We start from the raw sequence: 17,428 nt of genomic DNA on the forward strand, positions 1-17,428 counted from the left end.
CCCGAATAGCCCTGGCAACTCAGGCCACAAAACTAAAAACGTCATGGTCATGTGACGTTTAAAATAAAAAAAAGAATTTGTTTACCTTTCGTGACAAGGGCGGCCGGTATTTTCTCGAAATTTCTTAATTATTTCAGATTATTTATCGTTTTTCGTACCAGGAAAGTCAAAAGCAGTTAAAAATGAGCTGTCCGGTAGGTCAGGAGAGCCTTGAGAAGCTCAAACAATTCATAGACAACGTTAAACTTCAACCGGACATTTTGCATCTGCCACAGTTGGCGTTTTTCAAAGATTTCATCGAATCTTTCGGAGGAAGTATTCCCAAAATGAGCACCGAAGCGAAAACCGAAGAACTACCCGAAGAACCTACGGTTGAGGAGGTCGTTAATCTAGGGAAGTTCTTAGAATTAGACTATTCTGGATGTGTCGATGAGACCGATCCGGTAGATGTGAATCAAAGAATGGGAGATCCCGATAAAGAGGTGATTTATAGTATTCGTAGCAGTATTTCAAAGACTTAATCGTGTTCTTTAGATATCGGAGGAGGATTGTGATAAAGCCGATTTAAAACGAAGTGAAGCAATGTCCGAATTTTCTAACGGTAACTTTGACAAAGCTATTGAACTTTACACTGAAGCAATTGGTAAAAATGACATTTTTTCGTTAGGAATTATTTTAAAATATCGTTTTTTTTAAGAACTTAACCCACTCAGCGCTGTACTCTTTGCAAAACGTGGCCAGGCATTCTTAAAAGCGAACAGACTACATGCTTGCCTCAAAGACTGTTGCCGCGCTTTGGAATTGAACCCCAACTCGGCAGCCGCTTATAAATTTAGAGGAAGAGCTTACAGGTTGCTGGGAGAATTCGAAAAAGCTGCTCAAGATCTTAGACAGGCCTGTAACATTGATTTCGATGAGGAAACAGACGCTTGGTTGAAAGAGGTTACACCCAATGCTAAGAAGATTGAAGATTATAGGCTGAAAGAGGCAAGAAGATGTAAAGAAAAAGAAGAGAAAATAAAGTAAGTTAAATTGTTGTTTTAGAAACTAACTTGTATAGTCAGTAAAATGAAAAAATCATTGACTGTGATAGATGTGTGTCATTTATAAAAAATTTCAAAGTAGTTTGGGACTATGTTTATGTAAATTTTAGGGTTTACTATTAATATATTATCTCATTATGCAATTTTTAAAAAAAAATGGATCAGACAGGTTTTGCCACTTGACTTCATCTGTGATAATGTATAAAAATTTTAGGTTAGAAGAAATCCGTAAGGCAAAGGAAGCTCGCGCCCAGGCTGGGAATCAGCCCGAGGCTGAACAGGCTGATTCAGAGCCTGGTGTAGATGCTGGTGGTCTGCCACCAGGTATGGCTGACTTGTTCCAAGACCCAGAGATTTTGACTGCTATGCAGGTAACTAAATTTATTTAGAAATACCCGGCTGGCTAAGTGGAATTTAAATTTCCCGCTGGGGATTCAGGTGGTAGCTTTGCTGTAAAAAATGTTAAGTTGCCACATTTGTTTATCTCATGACATTGTCATTCGTTTTGACACTTTAGTTTTGTTTTTGTATTACAAGTTTTTGGTTTAAATGAATTGTGTTGTGATTCTTTAAGCTTAAAATTGTACTAACAGACCTTGCAGTCGAACATTGTCCTTTTTAGAACCTTTTTTAGTGCGAAGTGTACCCGATAGCTTAATAGCCGTGGCAAAAAACTCATCGCAACCTTATAAAAGCGTCGGTATTAAAAAGAGATAAAAGTTAGCTTCATACATTTCTTCTATGCGGTATTGCCGGATTTTGCATCAAAATTTTAAACAGCACACGTTTATTTAAAAAAAAAACTTTATTTTTCACAATTAGTTACTCATTTTGCAATACAGCTGTAATAGATTATGTTTAGCTTGGATATATTATCTTCATTTCAGTAGTATGCATGAAAGTTTTTAAAATAGTTTTTTTTTTTCAACTCACATTTTGCTACACACGTAAAAGCCGGCAGCACTGTATGTCGCTTTTTGTTTTGTTTCTCTGTCTTTCAACTGGTCATTTATATTTATCTCTGTCATATGCATTAAAATAAATCCAAAAAATGGGATAATATACATATTTCCTGTGAATTAATTATTATTAAATCACAGACATAACTGGCACTATTATTGATCCTCCTGTTGAATGGACAAATATGGTTAAAACTGGGGAATATTGTGTGTTTTAATTTTTTAGTAGATTTGTGTAGATTTCGGTAAAAAAACAATAATTTTAGGATCCAGAAGTGGCAGCGGCGTTTAAAGATATTACTGCAAACCCAGCTAGTATATTAAAATACAGCACAAATCCGAAAATATTAGCCTTGTTGTCTAAATTAAACAGCAAAATTGCAGGTAAGTTGTTATGAGGCTTTCAATTTTAATTTTTTGCTAAGATTGTTTTTACTTTTCTATTTTTTTTGTGAATTATTTTTTCTTATTTATTTCAAGAAATACTTGCATCAGGGAAGATAAAATCAATTCTGGAATTCTTTGCTCATTTTCATTATTTTATAACAAAATAATTTTGTAGGGTTTACGCCTTGTACTTCGATAGGCCTTTGCTCAGCTATCTTCTTTACTCAGAATGATCAAAAGTGTAGTAGTTTAGGGTAAAATCACAAAGATACTGGGCCTGTGTCTACAAAATAAACATATGTCAACTTTTGACATTTTCCTTTAAAAGTATTTAATAAATCTCATTTTAGATTTCAATCTAAAAAGACTAATTTTTATTCAAAAAGCCTTGGAAAAATAGATTTGATCGTCTAATGTTTCTCGTGTCTTGAAGTGACCAAAAATGATTGAATTCGTCAATCAATCCTAATTTATCTCATATACATACTAACATACCAAAAAATCTCGTTTTTTTATCTGAAAAAATAAAATAGTTATAGGTGTGAGCCGCTTTTGCGAAACACCCTGTATACACGCGGCAGAGAGTCCACGTGGACTTAATAGGTGTCTTTGGTTAACATCAAGTCTTTATCCCGAACTACTACATTTTTTTTATCAGTCTGAGTAAATATAGAGAAACGCAAAGGCCTATCAACGCGGAAGGCTTGAACACTGCAAATGACAATCTGAATTTTAATTTTTTTGATATTTTTTCTGTAAAAATGTATTTTTAGGTTCCGGAGTGAAGCTTCCCGAATTCTTCGGTGCCCCGGGGGGTCCCGATTTCGGCCCCCCTGGCAGTGGGGCTGCTCCTACTGGAGGAGATTATGGCTTGGATTAAAAAATTATTTTTTTTTTGGAAAAAAAAAATCCATTAAACGAACTGACAAATAAAACGTAATTTTTTCGGTGTTTAATAAATAATGGGCAAGTGACATTGTTATAAATAAATGTATCAAGAATTGTTAACATTGAAGCATAACAATAAAGATGTTTTATAATAATTATTAATATTTTTATGGGGTCTTTGTAAGAGACGCTCAGATTTTTCGTCATTTATTTAAATAATCATCATGATGCTTTTAGTTTATAGATTATTTTTCTTTGTAATTTTTTTGGTTCTAACTGATTTAAAATAAGGCTGATTCAGTAATAGGTTGTGTAGAGTTATATGCGTTTATTTTTTGGTTAATAATTAATATTTTTATTTCGTATATTATTAGGTATTTTGTTGTTAATTATAATTTTAGTTTGATAAAGTGTGTTTGGATAAAACAACCAGTTTTTTATTTGTGCTTGTGTTAAGTGCCTTGTGATCGAGAGAAAAAAAAACGGTGTCATAGTAGCCTTTCAAAAACACAGTGATATTTTTTGGTCTGAATGAATCTTCGAATGGGATTTAAATAAAACTGTAATATACTCTTGTTGGCACTTTATCTAAAGAAGAAAACACTCTACCAATGTATACTACCTGGACACTTAAAACGGACATTATAAGGAAACTTAGATTCCTTATTGCATAAAATCTTCAAAATAATTTGCATTATAAAAATATAGATATCATATAAACTGCAAAATAAAAACACTTTATTTACTAAAACAAAATATTTATTAAAATCAAATTGATTTTTTTATTTACAAAAACAGATAGAAAAATCCATATTTTCTTTTTAGTTAAAAATAAGGCTTTATTTAATTTTATAAAAAGTCAAAAGTTGAAATATTTTTTTCTTAATAATCCGCAGCAGTATTTGATAAATAGTCTCTTCTACCGATGTTAGAAGCTTGTTTATTTTGTTGGGCCTCCAATTTAGGACAATCCGTAATTCTGTGACCCAATCCACCACAATAACTACACCCTCTTTCATCTAAAACAACAAAGTAATAAATAAATTAAAGAAATAAAAACAAGTAACAAATATTTAATGAAAAAATTAACGAAAAAAAAAATTAAAACATGTAGAAAGATAAGACAGGTAGTATAGGAAAATAAATACAAAAAAGGAGTACCACTGTACCTCCAAGTTCGAGATATTTCTCGCTTTCTGGACATAATTCTGATAGAAACGTTGGAACTTTTTGTTTGGCTTCTATCAGCAAGTGTTTTAAGTCCAACAATACCATTTCATCATTGGATTTGTTGATAAACGTGGTGGCAAGACCTCTGTTGCCTGATCTACCAGTACGACCGATTCTGTGAACTAAAATCAAATTAAATGAGAAAACACCCAGTATATCTTGTATTTTTAATGTTTTAAATAACTCCAAAAAATCCTAAAATATTTGTAAATTAAATGCTAAGAAAACTACTATGGAAAATATGCTAAGAAAACAAATTGCTAGAAAATTGGTAGAAAAGAATTAGTAGGGAAAAAGATTAAGGAAAAACTACTAGGAAAACAACATAAGGAAATAGTGCTAAGAAAAAATTACTAAGAAACAAGTTGTTAAGAAAAACATTGCTAGGAAAAATGTAAAGAACAATTTACCTACTAGGAAAAAGTAGCTGGGCAAAAATGTATTAAGAAAAACTGCTTAAAAAATAATGGCAAGATAGGATAAAAATTGCTAAGCAAAAATAGCTAGGAAAACTACAATCATTGCCAAAAATTTCTAGGAAAAAAATTGCTGTGAAGAAATAGCTAAGAAAAAATTGCTGGGAAAAAATACCTAGGAAAAACATTGCTAGGAAAAAAGTTAAGGTAACCCCCTGTATATTAAACCTTTTTAAGGTACATAAAAAATAAAAATACCATTTTCATTATGGTTAATTAAAAAAAATCTGTATAAAAAATTACCATAATTTTCTACATCGTCGGGCATGTCATAGTTAATAACATGTTGAATATCCGGAAAATCTAAACCTTTTGAAGCGACATCTGTGGCTACAAGCACGTCTTTTTCTTTTTTCCTGAACGCTTCCACTGATCTTGATCGTTCTTCTTGATCTAATCACAAAAAAAATATATTTTAGCACAAAAAAATATTTTTTTTTATAAATACATATTTACCTTTGCCACCGTGTATAGCCACAGCTTCAACGCCTTTCAGCAAAAGATACTCGTGTATTGCATCGACATCTTGCTTTTTCTCAGCAAAAATCAACACGGGAGGTGTGGTTTTTTGAAGACACTCCAGTAAGTACACTATCTTAGCTTCTTGTTTCACATATTCAACTTCCTAAATTCATTTTTATTGTATTTTTAGGTTATTTAAGATGATTTTTTTAAAATAAGTACAAATATTTTAAGTAGTTACATAATTCTACCCCAAAAAAACGCCTATAAGGTTTATACGTCTAAAAAAAATGGTAAAAAATTGGTTATTTTAAACCTATTTAAAAAATAATGAAATATAAAAAATATACTGATTTGATCAACTTCTACCATCTCTGGAAATATTTGTACTTATTTAACAAACACCCTGTATAAAACGGTTTGATGTTAAATCCTGAAATTACCTGAATAACATTTATTGAAGCTGCTCCAGCTCTGCCTACATTAATGGTTACCGGTTTAACCAAAGCAGACCTGGCAAAATTCTGGATTTTCTTGGGCATGGTGGCCGAAAAAAGTAAGGTTTGTCTTTGACCCTATGTAAAAAATACTTTAAAAATTTGCTAGGAGAAAAAATATTAAGAAAAACATTTAATAGGTTAAAAAAAATTCTAGGAAAAAACTGCTAAGAAAATCATGCCAACAAAATATTGGTAGGAAAAATTTGCTAGAAAAAATTGCCAGGAAAAAAATTGTTAAGAAAATATTGCTAGGAAAAAATAAATACTACTAGGGAAAATTTGCTAAGACAAAAGCCGTTAGAAAAAATTACTGGCATGAAAATATTGCTAGGAAAAAACTGTTGAGAAAATAATACTTTATCTTAGCATTGCTAGAGAAAATACTGTGAAAAAAAAATTGCTGGGATAAATTTTTGGTAAAAAAATTGCAAAAAAGGAAAGAATTAGTAGAGAAAAAATTGGTAGGAAAAAATGCAATGAAAAAATTGCTAGAAAAAAAATTGTTAAGAAAAAAGTTAAGGTAATACAAAAAAATAATCAAAATAAAAATGTAACAAAATTAAAAAAGTAAACTTACATTAAAATACGAAAAAATTGTTCTGACATCCTCTTCAAAACCTAAATCTATCATCCTATCAGCCTCATCCATACACAAGTACCTACAAACCGACAATTTCACTATTTTTTTCTCCAGCATATCCATCAAACGACCAGGCGTAGCCACCATTATATGAACACCCCTATAAGAACTTTTATAGCAAAAAAAACACATTTTTTCATTATTTTTTTACCTCTGTATAGTTTCTATAGCCTCATTCACGGGAACCCCGCCAATAGCCAGACAACTTCTGATCTCTGGCATACTTTTTTTCTTCAAATGAGTTGAAAAATGATGAATAATATCAAAAGTTTGCTTGGCAAGTTCCCTAGAAGGGCATATAATCAAACCATATGGTCCTTCATTTTTTATGAAGGGCATTTTAACTTCTTGTTCCAGACAAAACATTATTAGTGGTAATACAAAGACTAGAGTTTTTCCAGAGCCAGTAAAAGCGATTCCTATCATGTCTCTACCTGAGAGCCTTTAAAAAATCAAGAAAGTCAGTAAAAATATATATTTTTTTTTAAATTATTTTTAATACATACACTGTCGGTATTCCTTGGACTTGAATAGGAGTGGGTTTATTAATTTTTTTCTCTTTTAAACCTTCTAAAATACCTTCATGTAGCTTCATATCTTTAAAAGTTCGTAGAGGAGGAGGTATTTCGTCTCCTTCAACTAATATTCTTAGTTCAACTCTTATTTTTTCATGTCTTGTGTGAGGCATTGCCAAAATATATCTAGGCGGTCTCCAACTATAAAAATAAGTCATTGATAAACAACAACTTCATTATTTTAAGCTTAATTTACCTGGTTTTTATTGGATCATTATACTGTATACCTTTGGCAAGTTCAGATACACCCATTAGAGCTTTCTTTTCGGCAACAATCTCCAAAATTTCTTCTTCCTTCTTCAATTGCCTTTCCACAGCACTTACCTTCTTGGCTGAAGATATTTTATACGTTTATACATGAGAAACAATAAATATAATAGTCAAAAACCGTACCTTCAGCCAGTTTTCTAAGTTCTGTATGCTGATCCAGCAATGGTATGTTATTTTTTCTGCCCCAAATTTCATCCTCTTCGTCGTCCTCTGCAGTTTCATTTTCACTGGAAGATTTCGCCTTATTTTGTTCGGATTCTTTCAGCTAAAATCATTCTCGATTAATAATCTAAGCAAAAAAAAAATGTTTAAAATAAACTAAAACCTGGCCTAAACGTCCTAGCTTTAGCAATTGTTGCTTTTTCCGTTCTTTTACTGGAACGTAGGGTACGTAATTATCGTCCTCTGACTCTGAACCATTTTTATTGTCATCTTTTCGATATCTCTATAAAAGAAAATAATTATTTTCCTAGATAAAACGTTAAAATATACCTACTTTTACTGGTGGATGGTTCATGTTTGTTTACTTCTATCTGTCAGAAACATCAGCTGATTTTACTTCTTGATTCAGTGTTACCAATAGTATAAATTAAATTCGAAATTTATATAGGAAATATTTATTGAAATACTTAAAAGAAATTATTCGCAAGGCTTTAATTAGTATATTTTAGATATTTTGATCTATATTTATCAATTTAAACGATGGAATTTCATTGAAAAAATTATTATTTCTATGGCAGACATGGCCACTATTTTTTTTTAACTCTCTGCGGCTAACTTCATAATCAACAGTTCCAACTGTCAGTAGATTTAAATTTAGAAATCAGCGTCCGATTTTACTATTTTAAGTTATCGAATAGGACAATTTTCGTAACATAAATGTGATATTTTCAAGTTAGAATTAGATAGAGCACGATGGCACCTTCCAAATCCTTAAAGACGTACAGCAGAGGCGGCAATTCGAGCATTAGTTGCGTCGATGCCGTCAACATACTCTTCGCTAAGAACCTGGCTGCACGTAAATTGAATGGAAGAGTTGTTAAGAAAAAGAACAAGAACAAGATTCAGCTCAAAGAACTGCCCAAACAAATTAAGACTGTACTTTCTGACGAGTCCTCACTTCACGTCAACTTTAACGATACTTTTGATAAACTTTTAAAAGGCTCAAATAACTATAATAATAATAGAAGAAAACCTAGAGATATCTCAGTCAAAATATACACAAACAACCTTTCGAAATCTGTGATACATCACCGAAGTGTAGATAATTCTTCTATGTTAAGTAAACTACGTTCATACTCGAGCAAAAGCAAAACAGAAATAAGCCAACAAACCTTATCGTGGTTTAAACAACCTAGTTTATCTAGAGAGAGAATTACCAACGAATTAGAGATAGAAGTAGTAGGAAAAGATGGGCAATTGGTTAGGAAAAAGAGTACAAATGATTCTTCCAGATCACCCATAATGCTTAGATCTCGTTCAAGAATCCCTGAAATCGTTGTGACAGGAGAAAAAACAGTTAATAACTCAAGTTCATTGGGTGGAAACAATAATGGCAAAGTTGTAATGCAACCAAATGAAACAAGCATTTTGAATTCTAGTCTTTCGTTTAATCCTCTCTTCACAAATTCAGTCAGAGAACAGATTTTAGTACATTGCAGTACTCCTTTAGTTTCTAAAAAGACTAAATCTTTAGTAAAACAGCCTCTATCACCTATCAAAGGCATTAACGAAGAAATAAAGGATTCTATAATCGAGTCCTTGGAAGAAATAAAGTCTTGGGATACTTCCTTGAATGTTAAGTCAGATGATTTAGATACTAGTTTAAGTAAACAAGAACCCTTTAAAGGATTTGATAAAAGGAACAGTTTTATAACGGTACGGGGCAAATTTAGTGAGAGAAATTCAAATAATCGACGAAAAGTACAAACCAACACCACTGCCAGTAACAGATATTTTTCTTTAGAAGACTTTGAGTTGTTTTATAGCAAAGTTTCTCATGAGACTGAAGTGAACAATTTTGCTTCATTCTCCTTAAAAGATTTTGAAGAGTTTCATGCCAAACACATGTCGAAGTTTTCTAATGGGGAAACTAAGAACAATAAAAGTACTAGTATTAATTTTGTAACTAGCCGTAGACAGAAAATAGCTGTTCAGACAGGTTCAAATTCGGTTAGTACAAATAATAAATTAGATCTAAAATCCCTAGTAGTACTTTTAGATAAGGTATTGGTTAATAATGTATCTTCAGACCTAACAAAACGGAAATCTCACAGTTTAGATAACTATAATTCTAGTAGGAGAATGACAAGGTTATCTCTCAGATCTCAAAATAATAGTACAAATGGTTTTAAAGCCTGTAGGAAATTTTCCAGGAATTCTACACCAAATTATTTTAGGAATTCGGAGGAGAAAAGTTTGGCTAAACCTGATTTTTTCAGTCTAAAAGAACTGTTTTGTGAATTGACAAGGTTACCCCTTCAATCAAACAATTCTCTGTGCACTATCACCGAGGTTAATGACAGTTCTGACAAGAAAAAAGGAAAAACAAGTTTGATAAACGACAAAGAGAAAAGTGTTTGTAAATATGAATCAAAGAAATCACCCAAAAGGCCACAAGACAGCATAGAAAAGTCTACGAGAGTTTTGAGGTCTTCAGACTACAACAAAATAGAGGAAACCAGTTATTCTAAAATCGAAAAAACCAGCCTAGAAATTCGTTTTTCACCTGATAAATCTGAGAGAAAATCTCAGAAAAACAGCAGTATCAGGATTGAGCAAAATGAAGAACTCAAACTTGAAATTCAATCGAGATTCAGCAAAATATTTGCAGATCACAACGATCTTTACTCTGTGCAAGATCTCAGCAACTCAATCGTTGAAAAAACTCCGAAAAAGGACTCGCCAATAATTATTAAAGATATTGTTATTGACTTGACTTTGGATGATTTGGATTTGCTTAGTCGTAGAACTAGTAATAGACAGTCTCAGAGGTGTTCGGGAAGACTCGCGAGGGCTAGTAACAATATTGACACCCCTGAGGTGGATGTTGTAGATTCTTCTTTAACCACGCCTCAGAGGGACAATTTTTTGATGCCGGTGGCGAACAGTAAATGGAAGAATAAGATTTTGAAACTGAAGGCTGGGAAATCGTGGCGTAGATCGCTGTTGGCACAGAAGAAGGATGGTTTTGTGGATCTGACTGAGTCATATGTGGGAGATAGTAAGTATATGTTGCCTATAGGTCATGTAGAATAGTATTATCAATCAATTGTATGAATGAACATACACTCAAGAGATCAAAAAACTGAAGTTGTAAAGATATTCTTCACCACAGTACAGAATTCGGCCTTTAGAGGTCTCTGGTCATACTGTCCTTAAATTTGTATTTGCTCCTGATATCCTGATGTCTTGGTATTTCTTATGAGTTCTTCTATTCTTCAAGGGTTCTATGGGCTCCTGATATGGTGGTTCTGTACTTTCCTAGTACGAGTTTCTTTCAGCTGTTGAATGGTAGTGTAGTTCTGGTCATACTGTTGTTAGTTTTGATTGCCTTATTATTAATGATTTTTCCTGAAATTCTCTTAAAAGAAATTTTGTTTTTCTAGTAGGTTTGGTTTGGACAGATACTGATGTTTCTTTTAGCTCTTGGTTGTTTTGTGTCCCTCTGACACCTTAAAGTCTTATGCAAGTAGAGTTCTTCTATTCTTCTTGGCCTAGGATGTTGTTATAGGCGGTTATGTAGCTCTGGTTATACAGTTTTTTCTCTTGTGTCTGTGCTCCTGATACCTGTGGTCTTACTGTTATTGATATTTTTTATAGTACTGATGTTTCAGCTATTGATACTTCTGTGCTCCTGATACCTGACGGTCTCAGTGCTTCTAGATTTCTTGTATTCTTGTGATGTAGCAGTTCATAACGGTAGTACAGTTCTTAATTTTTATTGTAATACAATTAAAATCTTTTTTCTGTTGTTTTTGAGCTCCTGGTATCTGTGGTCCTACTGTCTTTGAAATGCTGTCTTTCTACTACTGATATTTCTCTTAGCTTTTGGTATTTTTGTGCTCCTGATACCTTGCTGCCTTGCTGCATTTAGAGTTCTTCTATTCTTAGCCTAGGATGATTCTTATGTTGTTGTCTTTGGGCTCCTGATACCGATGGTCCTGGTATTTCTGAAGTCTCTAAGTTGCTTTCAGATTTAAGTAGTTTTGTGCTCCTAAAGTCTTGGTGCTTTTAAAGTTTTTCAATTTTTAGCCTAGGATGATTTTTGTGTGGTTTTGGTGCTCCTGATACCTGTGGTCTTACTGTTATCAGTATTTTGCCTTTCTAGTACCGATGTTTCTTTCAGATCGTGGTATTTTTGTGCTTCTGGTACCCTAAAGTCTTGCTGCTTCTAGAATTCTTCAATATTTAGCCTTTTGTTTTTCGAGTAGGTAGATACTGGTATTTTTTTCAGTATTTAGTTGTTTTGTGCTCCTAATAAGACCTTAAAATCTTGATGCGTCTAAAGTTCTTGTATGCTTCTTGGTCTAGAATGATGTTCTTATTATTGATGAGGAAAACTCGAAAAATTGACCTCTTATCTGTTTTTGCCTAAATTATTGATATATTCTTCAGTTTATGCTGCTAGTTCTTAATTTTTTGAAAATTTTATCGCTATTAATTAAATATATTATTATATAAGTATTATTTTGTAGATGATACGTTTTCTACTCCGGTACTTTCTTCTAAACCCGCCAATCCACGCCAATCCATCAAAATAGTTCCAGTTTCAAACGAGAGCGTGTGTTCTAGACGGAAAACGAATTTACAGAACTACGCCAGAACGAATTTGAGTAAGTACCAATATTATTCTTGAATATTTCATATTTTTTTCTTATAAAAAAATCATTCTTAGGTTTGGTGTTGGATGAAAGTTTGGAGGAAATTATTGGTATTGTGTCTCCAGTGAAAACCAAAGTGTCGTTACCTAAAGAAAAACCTTTAGTCACTGCCAAAGAAATTGTGTTACAGTACTGCAAGCAGTCGGATATAGTACCGTTTGAGAAAGCCTATCCTAACAGGTATGGAAATATAGTTTTATTTTTTATAGTTTTGAGAAATTGATATTTATATAATAAAATATATATATGCACCTGCGATATGTATTTGAAATGCTTAACTAATTATATTGTATAGTCTGACCAACGTTTAGAGGATCCATGTCAGTCCCAGTTGTGTCTGTTAGTTTAATTCGCGGGTAAATTGTATTTTCTGTCATTTTTTGGATGTCTGTTAAAATCTTCTCTCACTTGTTGGACAGCCTATATATTAGTTCAGGTAGATAGAAATAAAGTAGATTTTTGATCCAGATATAACTGATGTTTTTAAATTATAAGTAAAATTTTTGTTTTTTAAAAAAAACTTTGATTCATTGGGATTTCATCAAGTTTATTGTTGCAGTGTTTTGAAAAATTGTACGAAAATCGGCGAAGGAGTGTATGGAGAAGTGTTTTTGTACACTAAATGGAATAAATCCTCTGTTATGAAGATAATACCTATCGAAGGAGACAAGATTATCAACGGGGAAAAACAGAAGAAATATCACGAGATTATATCGGAAGTTGTGATAGCCTCGTAAGTTAGGGTTTTAGGATTTGATTATAATTATTTTATTTAAATTTTTGAAAGGCAGAAAGATGTACAGTACATCTGCTGGATCTGTGTCTATGAAAGGAATGCGGGCAAAAAACGTTTAAATAAACAGCAATATATTTTATACGTCGATTTGACGAGTGCGTCACCGCAAATCGCTCCGCCCACTCATTTTATTGGCTACTTGCAAATTTGTTGAATTTTTATTGATGGGACGCGCCGTCTATTTTTTTACGAAAAACATCGAGAGAATATCGTTTCCCCTCTCACGGATACCCCGTAGCTACAGAACGGACAGACGTACTCTATATTTTATTTTTTGTAGGCAATTGTCAGATCTGAGAAAAAATTCTTACAATGGCAGTGCAGGTTTCTGCGAAGTTCAAAGCATTTGTTGCGTTAGGGGAAAGTACCCTAAAATTTTACAGGATCGCTGGCACGAATTTGACAATATGAAAGGTATTATCATATTATACAGGGTTTTTCTTATATTAGTAACAGTGGCAACATAGGTAGTTCATTTAATTTAAAACAAAAAAAAAATAAAAATAGAAAATATACTTCTTTTGTATTTGGATGAAAGTTTGGAGTTGTGTATTTTTTAATTTGTACTTGTGTCTTTATAATCTTGTCATCCAGGAGAGCATAACAAGAATTTTTCTTCATAATTATTTTTTGTAGGTTCAGAAAATGACCCGCCCGAAGTTTTTACCCAAGAACAACTCTATATTATTTTATCCTTGGCCCACGCAGGGCAGGACTTGGAAAGTTTCGTCTTCAACAACTCCGTTTGCGCTGTTTCCATGTTTAAACAGGTTTTTATATTTGATTTACTTAAATAAATCTATAGTAGTTCAAAAGTACCATCTGGTCAGTATTTAAGTACAGTTTGTCTGACGAAAGAGTGTATGATATTAGTGACAGTTCTCTGTCATTTTAATTCCAATATAGATTGTTCCTCTGTCCGGTTATTCTTTATCCACTCTGTATATACAGGGTGATTCCTGTAAGTCGGTCATGCTTTCGGGGAATGATAGGAGACGTCGAAATATTAATTTTGATATAGCACACTATAGGTCGGAACTGCCTCTTACGCAAGATACAGGGTGTTAAAGTTTTAGAAAAATTAAAAATATTCTTTAATGGCTTTTTAACAGTTGAAGGTATCGTTGTAAAAATTCATTATAGAGGTCTACCGAACAGAGACACTTTAAATGTAAAAAGAAGAGGTTTTAGTTTCAACCAGTGGCGTAGATGTGATACGCATCGGGTGATTTTTCCAAAAAAAAAATAGTACGCCACTGATAAAAATAAAAATTTCGGAGTTTTTTTATTTACTCGGTTTATTTCCAAGAAAAAATGTCTCTTGCAACTTTCTCCTATATAACACCATTTTGTCACAATTTAAAAATAAATAAATTTTTAAGGAGAATCTTAAATACAGCGAATTATTATAACTAGAGGGCAGAAACACATGTGCATCGTTAGGTCCCTTCATCTTCTTTAACTTTGGTACTTTTTACTATTAGCTCTAAATAAATTTTTAAAAAATTATAAATTTAAACTAGAATTTTTTTTTATTGTTAATATTAAAATTCTTAGTTTTACGGTATTTACAATAATTCGCATATTTAAGATTCTCATTAAAAAAAATATTTATTTTTAAATTGTGACAAAATGGTGTTAGATAGAAGAAAGTTGCAAGAGACATTTTTTCTTGGAAATAAACCAAGTAAATAAAAAAACTCCGAAATTTTTATTTTTATCAGTGGCGTACTATTTTTCTTTTGAAAATATTACCCGATGCCTATCACAGCTACGCCACTGGTTGAAACTAAAACCTCTTCTCTTTACATTTAAAGTGTCTCTGTTAGGTAGACTCCTATAATAAAATTTTATAACGATACCTTCAATTGTTAAAAAACTATTATAGAATATCTTTAATTTTTCAAAAACTTTAACACCCTGTATCTTGCGTAAGAGGTATTTCCGACCCATAGTGTGCTATATCAAAATTAATATTTCGACGTCGCCCACCATTCCCCGAAAGCATGACCGACTTCTAGGAATCACCCTGTATACTGTATTCATGTTTAAACATGTTTTTATATGCTTTATTTTCTATGTTTATTCTACATTAATTCACTTAAATGCAAACTAGTAGTTCAAATTTACCAATGTATGATCAGTATTTATGTATAGTTTGTCTCTCAAAAGAGTATAGATTTTAGTGGGTGTTATTTGTCATTTTCAATTCAAAAGTAGATTGTTTTGTGATTTTTTTATTTTATTAATAGAGTGTGTCTGATTTTAGGTGGCCTATTCGTTGGCCATAGCTGAACAACAACTAAAATTCGAACATAGAGACTTGCATTGGGGCAATGTACTTCTCAAGCCTGCAGAAAAAAATAAGAAAATCTTATGTAAACATAAAGGTACTTTTTAATTTCTTCCCAGCAAAGTTTTGAGGTAATCTTACAATTTTGTTTTGCTTTTTTTGATAAAATCAGGTGAAGAAATATCAATTCCTGCTCAAGGCGTCGAAGCTACTGTGATAGACTTCACTCTATCCAGGATAGAACATGATGGAGTTGTCATTTTCAATGATTTGGGGCTGGATCCTGATCTGTTCGTCGCTGAAGGTGATTACCAATTCGAAATATACAGACTGATGAGGAATAAAAACAAGTAAGTAGCCTTTTTTCGCTTTAATATACCATAAAAACTGATTTGGAAGCATAAAGTTTTTTTTTAAATTATCAGTAACAAAAAATAATGATCTGTCAAAAATGACAGATTGTAGATTTTATTGGAGGTAGGATATTAATCACCGCGATTTTATAGATCTATTGTGTCCTCTTTCTTGAGTTATAACTCATCATATAGTCTCAGGGCTTTGACAAAAGCTAGTATATGAGACAGTCTTGCATAGATTAGTTCTCCTGGTTGTCGTTTTGGCGCACTCAGTGATGACATGTTCTGGCGTTTCCTCATAGAATCTGCATTTGTAAACAATGAAAATGGCTGAAATCTTAGCGGGCCTGTTTCAAGAGATACACAAATAACCTGCGCAGATTTGTCTGCACGTATTTTGCGGTTTATGATTAAAATTAACGTAAATTCTTTTCAGTAATGACTGGGAACGATTCGAACCCTATACCAATGTTCTTTGGCTGCACTATATCGTAAAAAAAGCGATCAAAGAATTGAGATACAAGAATACTAAGACAAAGGTGCACGCGAAAGGCTTAGAAGACTTACAGAGCATAGAAGAGGAGATTCTGAGCTACAAAAGCGCCTCAGAATTTGTAGAATCGTATTATTAAAACATTTCACATATCTCTGACTGACCAGCATCATTTATTTCGATTTTACCACTAAAATATTATAAGAAATGACTGCAATATTATTTTTCAATCTCATTATTTCGATGATTATGATAATGTATATATGATTTTTTTTGTATATTGTATAAGATTTATTTTATTTGTTGTTTATTTTGTCATGTATATTAACGTGCCATTGTCGTCCGTTTATCATCACCAGTTTTTCATTGAAATAAAAGTTCCTTTAATTTAGGAATGAGTATTTTTTAATTGTCTACAGCTACTATGATACTCTTTTTTTTCGCGGCTTCGATATTTCCAATTTCCATCGATAAGAGGTAAATCACTGATATCTTTGTCACAAACAGTCACAAATGAGCGAGATTATGCGAGTTGTATTTGATTTATTCTTTCATAAAAAGATTATATTCAAAATTCAAATTAATTTATTTACTATTTCTATACTTGTTTATTTTTGTTGTTGTCTTTGTCTATTACTTAACCATAGATTATAATTGAAGAAGAAAATTTATGCCAAATCTGTGGTTGCTCATGGTTAGAGCCATAATTATTAAAAAAGAAGAAGAACGTTACTTATCTTCTGTGGTTGCCGTTCTTTTCGGACCTGAAAAACAAAAATGAAGAAGAAACTATGCCAAATCTGTGGTTGCTTATGGTTAGGGTCATAATTATGAAAAAGAAGAAGAACATTAGTTTTCTTCTGTGGTTATCGTTCATTTTAGACCTGAAAAACGAAAAAGAAGAAGAACGCTGGTGGCGCCATTGTGGAAAAAGTGGGAGAATTTTAAACTAAATCGTTTCCGTGGTTGCCAAGATGTTAGCGAAATCCTGAAATTAATCTTAAACAATATTTTTGTTTAGGTCTGAAATGAATTGAACCAGTACAAAATCATGATAAATCTAATAAACATGTAACACAAACTTTGTTTTAGTAGAGTAAATAATATATTTTCTTATAGACACAACATTGTTTATGCAACAAAAAATTATCATTCTGTTTTACATGTGCTCAATCTG

General features: G+C 32.3%; 3 protein-coding genes across 3 annotated transcripts; 2 read left to right on the forward strand and 1 right to left on the reverse strand.

The window, feature by feature from the left end:
- Positions 1–59: 59 nt before the first annotated feature.
- On the forward strand, positions 60–3,432 carry LOC115891839 (hsc70-interacting protein-like). The gene is made up of 6 exons (XM_030912420.1): positions 60–482; positions 535–643; positions 698–1,022; positions 1,258–1,414; positions 2,269–2,386; positions 3,163–3,432. The coding sequence occupies exons 1-6, from the start codon at positions 183–185 to the stop codon at positions 3,267–3,269; spliced, it is 1,116 nt and encodes a 371-aa protein (XP_030768280.1). The 5' UTR covers positions 60–182; the 3' UTR covers positions 3,270–3,432.
- Positions 3,433–4,018: 586 nt separating this feature from the next.
- Positions 4,019–7,988, reverse strand: LOC115891841 (ATP-dependent RNA helicase abstrakt). Its single transcript, XM_030912422.1, has 12 exons — positions 7,927–7,988; positions 7,756–7,875; positions 7,554–7,695; positions 7,357–7,492; positions 7,092–7,301; positions 6,737–7,027; positions 6,523–6,685; positions 5,889–6,020; positions 5,440–5,608; positions 5,227–5,376; positions 4,447–4,629; positions 4,019–4,296 (listed from the first exon to the last, which is right to left on the reverse strand). The coding sequence occupies exons 1-12, from the start codon at positions 7,945–7,947 to the stop codon at positions 4,160–4,162; spliced, it is 1,854 nt and encodes a 617-aa protein (XP_030768282.1). The 5' UTR covers positions 7,948–7,988; the 3' UTR covers positions 4,019–4,159.
- Positions 7,989–8,170: 182 nt separating this feature from the next.
- LOC115891840 lies at positions 8,171–16,636 on the forward strand. The gene is made up of 9 exons (XM_030912421.1): positions 8,171–10,653; positions 12,128–12,265; positions 12,328–12,493; positions 12,873–13,046; positions 13,390–13,523; positions 13,746–13,879; positions 15,379–15,499; positions 15,575–15,752; positions 16,195–16,636. The coding sequence occupies exons 1-9, from the start codon at positions 8,346–8,348 to the stop codon at positions 16,388–16,390; spliced, it is 3,549 nt and encodes a 1,182-aa protein (XP_030768281.1). The 5' UTR covers positions 8,171–8,345; the 3' UTR covers positions 16,391–16,636.
- The last annotated feature ends 792 nt before the right edge of the window (positions 16,637–17,428 follow it).

Source organism: Sitophilus oryzae, unplaced genomic scaffold, assembly GCF_002938485.1.
Source record: "Sitophilus oryzae breed Bouriz unplaced genomic scaffold, Soryzae_2.0 scaffold_119_pilon_pilon, whole genome shotgun sequence".
Classification (NCBI taxonomy): Eukaryota; Metazoa; Arthropoda; class Insecta; order Coleoptera; family Curculionidae; genus Sitophilus; species Sitophilus oryzae.